This window comes from Mus pahari, chromosome 8 (genome assembly GCF_900095145.1).
Source record: "Mus pahari chromosome 8, PAHARI_EIJ_v1.1, whole genome shotgun sequence".
Lineage (NCBI taxonomy): Eukaryota > Metazoa > Chordata > Mammalia > Rodentia > Muridae > Mus > Mus pahari.
The window spans coordinates 22,556,769-22,559,985 of record NC_034597.1 but is presented as its reverse complement, the minus strand read 5'-3'; the positions used below and the strand labels follow the sequence as shown (position 1 = coordinate 22,559,985).

The 3,217-nt window shown below is 52.1% G+C and overlaps 1 protein-coding gene across 1 annotated transcript in view; it reads left to right on the top strand.

Annotated features, from left to right (window-relative positions):
• The window catches only part of Dnah1 (dynein axonemal heavy chain 1), a 64,174-nt gene that overhangs the window by 55,436 nt on the left and 5,521 nt on the right, over positions 1-3,217 (top strand). The window contains exons 61-66 of the mRNA XM_021203042.2: positions 579-698; positions 819-968; positions 1,066-1,226; positions 1,809-2,034; positions 2,190-2,385; positions 2,692-2,843. Coding sequence (XP_021058701.1) covers positions 579-698; positions 819-968; positions 1,066-1,226; positions 1,809-2,034; positions 2,190-2,385; positions 2,692-2,843 — 1,005 coding nt within the window. The remainder of the gene's footprint in view (positions 1-578; positions 699-818; positions 969-1,065; positions 1,227-1,808; positions 2,035-2,189; positions 2,386-2,691; positions 2,844-3,217) is intronic.

Here is a 3,217-nt window from a genome sequence, read left to right as displayed (position 1 = left end):
TCTACCCTTGTTTCCATGGATACCTCCTCTGGATCCTCCTCCTGCTTCCTTTCTACCCTTGTTTCCATGGATACCTCCTCTGGATCCTCCTCCTGTTTCCTTTCTACCCTCCTTTCCATGAATACCTCCTTTGGATTCCCCTGGGTGTAGCAAGAGGGTGGTGAGTAGAAAAAGAAGCAAGAACCAGGCCAGGTATGGCATTGATGCAGCTGTAGGGAGAGGTTTCAAGTCAGGTCTAAGCAAGGCCCCAAAGGCAAAGAGAGAGGCCACAAGTGGGCAAATATAAAGGGTCAATGGGATTTGGGCACCCTGAAGGTGATATCATTAAGCAAGGATACAGAAGCCACGTGGACAAAAAGGCCCAGCAAAGGAGAGCATTGGGAGACCGTCCAGCAGCAGAAGAGAATCCAGGAGACGCATCCTTGTCCACACTGCCATCTCTATTCCTCATGCTCCCCCATCAACAAACATACAATCAGCATACAAGGAGAAATCTACAGCCAAACAGAGTTAGGAGTAGCTAATGTCCAGCCAGCTGTGCTCATACAAGAACCCTGAGTGAGCATGACTTCCCACAGATTGCTGGCCTCCCCAATGATACTCTGTCAGTGGAGAATGGGGTCATCAATCAATTCTCTCAGCGTTGGACCCACTTCATTGACCCCCAGGGTCAGGCTAACAAATGGATCAAGAACATGGTAAGCAGGCCCGCCAGCTCTACCTCCTCAGACAGGCTCGGGTGTCTTCCCCAGTGCTTGGGGAAGCAACTGAGCCTTGGGCCCACTCTAAGGCTCCTGTCACCCCACCTTCCCCTGCAGGAGAGGGAAAGTGGGCTGGATGTATTCAAGTTGAGTGACCGTGACTTCCTGCGCAGCATGGAAAATGCTATCCGCTTTGGCAAGCCATGCCTTCTAGAGAATGTGGGTGAGGAGCTGGATCCGGCCCTGGAGCCTGTGCTGCTTAAGCAGGTAGGCCTGTCGAGGAAAGGGAAGCTATGGACTGCAGGCCTGGACAAAGAGCTGTCCACACTCCAGCCGCAGTGCTGGTCCATCCTCCCTACTACAGACATACAAGCAGCAAGGAAACACAGTCCTGAAGTTGGGAGACACAGTGATCCCTTACCATGAGGACTTCAGGATGTACATTACCACCAAGCTGCCCAATCCTCACTACTCCCCTGAGATCTCCACCAAACTCACCCTCATCAACTTTACACTGTCACCCAGGTAAGAGCCTCCACCCAAGAGAACACAAGCATCAGCTTTCCCTTCCTGACAGCTGTCCCTTGGCCATCCCCTAAGCTACCGAAATGGAGAAGTCTGTCTTTCCTGTTGAGTGACCCCATTAACTTCCTCCCAGGTACTCTGGCATCTCAAGACTTTCCAGACCCTCCACTGGCTCCTCTTACTTAGCTTCATTTCCACCTAAAAGTATCCCTACACACACACACACACACACACACACACACACAGCCTGCTCTATACTAAAATCTTCATTTGTGTAGCTACAACCAGTGGGAGGAAAAACAGGCACTCTTAAGCCTTATTTTACTCGATCATTCTCAGTCCCCTTTCCTAGTGAAGACTCTAACTGGCCAGCCCCTGCTACCCAGGGTCTCACTGAGAACCACTGGTTTGAAAGCAACCCTGCATCAGTCCCACAGATTGAGGCTAAACCTCCCAGGCTGACATTGGCAATGGTGCTGGGCTCTTGATAGATAAGTGTGTGCTTAACACTGATCCCTGGAGTTCCCCCACCCCCCACCCCCACCCCAGTGTTATAAACATGATGTCCTCCACCCCTGGTAGTGGCCTGGAGGACCAGCTACTGGGTCAGGTAGTGGCTGAGGAACGACCTGATCTGGAAGAGGCCAAGAACCAGCTGATTGTCAGTAATGCCAAGATGCGCCAGGAGCTAAAGGACATTGAAGACCAGATACTGTACCGTCTCAGTTCCTCCGAGGGCAATCCTGTAGATGATATGGAGCTTATCAAGGTGCTCGAGGCTTCCAAGATGAAGGCTGCTGAGATCCAGGTTGGGAAGTGCCCTCCTATCAGCCTAACCCTCCCTCCCCCCTGCCCTTCCCCCCTGCCCCCCTCTGCCCCTCCCCTCTGCCCCAACATACCTTTGCCTTCTGCTCTTTGCAGCCTCCCTGGACCTGACGCCTTTCCTATTGCCCCTCTCCCCAGGCTAAGGTCAGGATTGCAGAGCAGACAGAGAAGGACATTGACCTCACACGCATGGAGTACATACCTGTGGCTGTCCGCACCCAGATCCTCTTCTTCTGTGTGTCGGACCTGGCCAACGTGGACCCCATGTACCAGTACTCTCTTGAGTGGTTCCTCAACATCTTCCTCTCGGGCATCGCCAACTCAGAGAGGGCAGGTAGTTCTAGCACACTGACACAACAGCCCTGTTCTGAGGTGGATGGAATGCTTACGAGCACATTTTTATGAGCCTCATCTCCCTTCACCTTTACACCATAGACTCACTCATGCATGATACCTAAGAACATACCACCTCTCATCCCGACCCTACTTAGAGCTGCTTATTGGAAACATTAGCTGTCCAAGGCTATGCACAGACTACCCTGAGAGCTGCGAGGAAGACTTGGGAACCTGGGCCAGGCCGAGACTCACTCTCTCTTCTCCCATTTCCCCATTCTCTGCCACCACTTCTTCTACCCTGTAGACAACCTGAAGAAGCGCATCGTCAACATCAACCGCTACCTGACCTTCAGCCTCTATAGCAACGTCTGCCGCAGCCTCTTTGAGAAGCACAAGCTGATGTTCGCCTTCCTGCTGTGTGTCCGTATTATGATGAATGAGGGCAAGATCAACCAGGTGCAGGAACGGAGGGCAGATGGCTCAGGGACTGTCTGTCTGAGGGGTCACCCTGTTGTGGGCCTGAGGGCAGAGGCTAGGTATAAAGGGAAAGCCAAGCAAAAGAGCGTAGCACAGTTAAAGGGAACAGAGGTCTTTGGAAACACAATTCTTGCTTAAACACAACAGGGGACTCTAGATTAATATGGGCCAACTGATGCTATGAACTCAAGTCTTCTCAGAGCCTTAAAAGTGCTACTGAGCAGAGAGATTATCCCAGGGACAAACTGTCCTGAGCCTCCCATACTTGTCTAGTCGGGAGCGTCTGTGAACCCATACTTGTCTAGTCGGGAGCGTCTGTGAACCCATACTTGTCTAGTCGGGAGCGTCTGTGA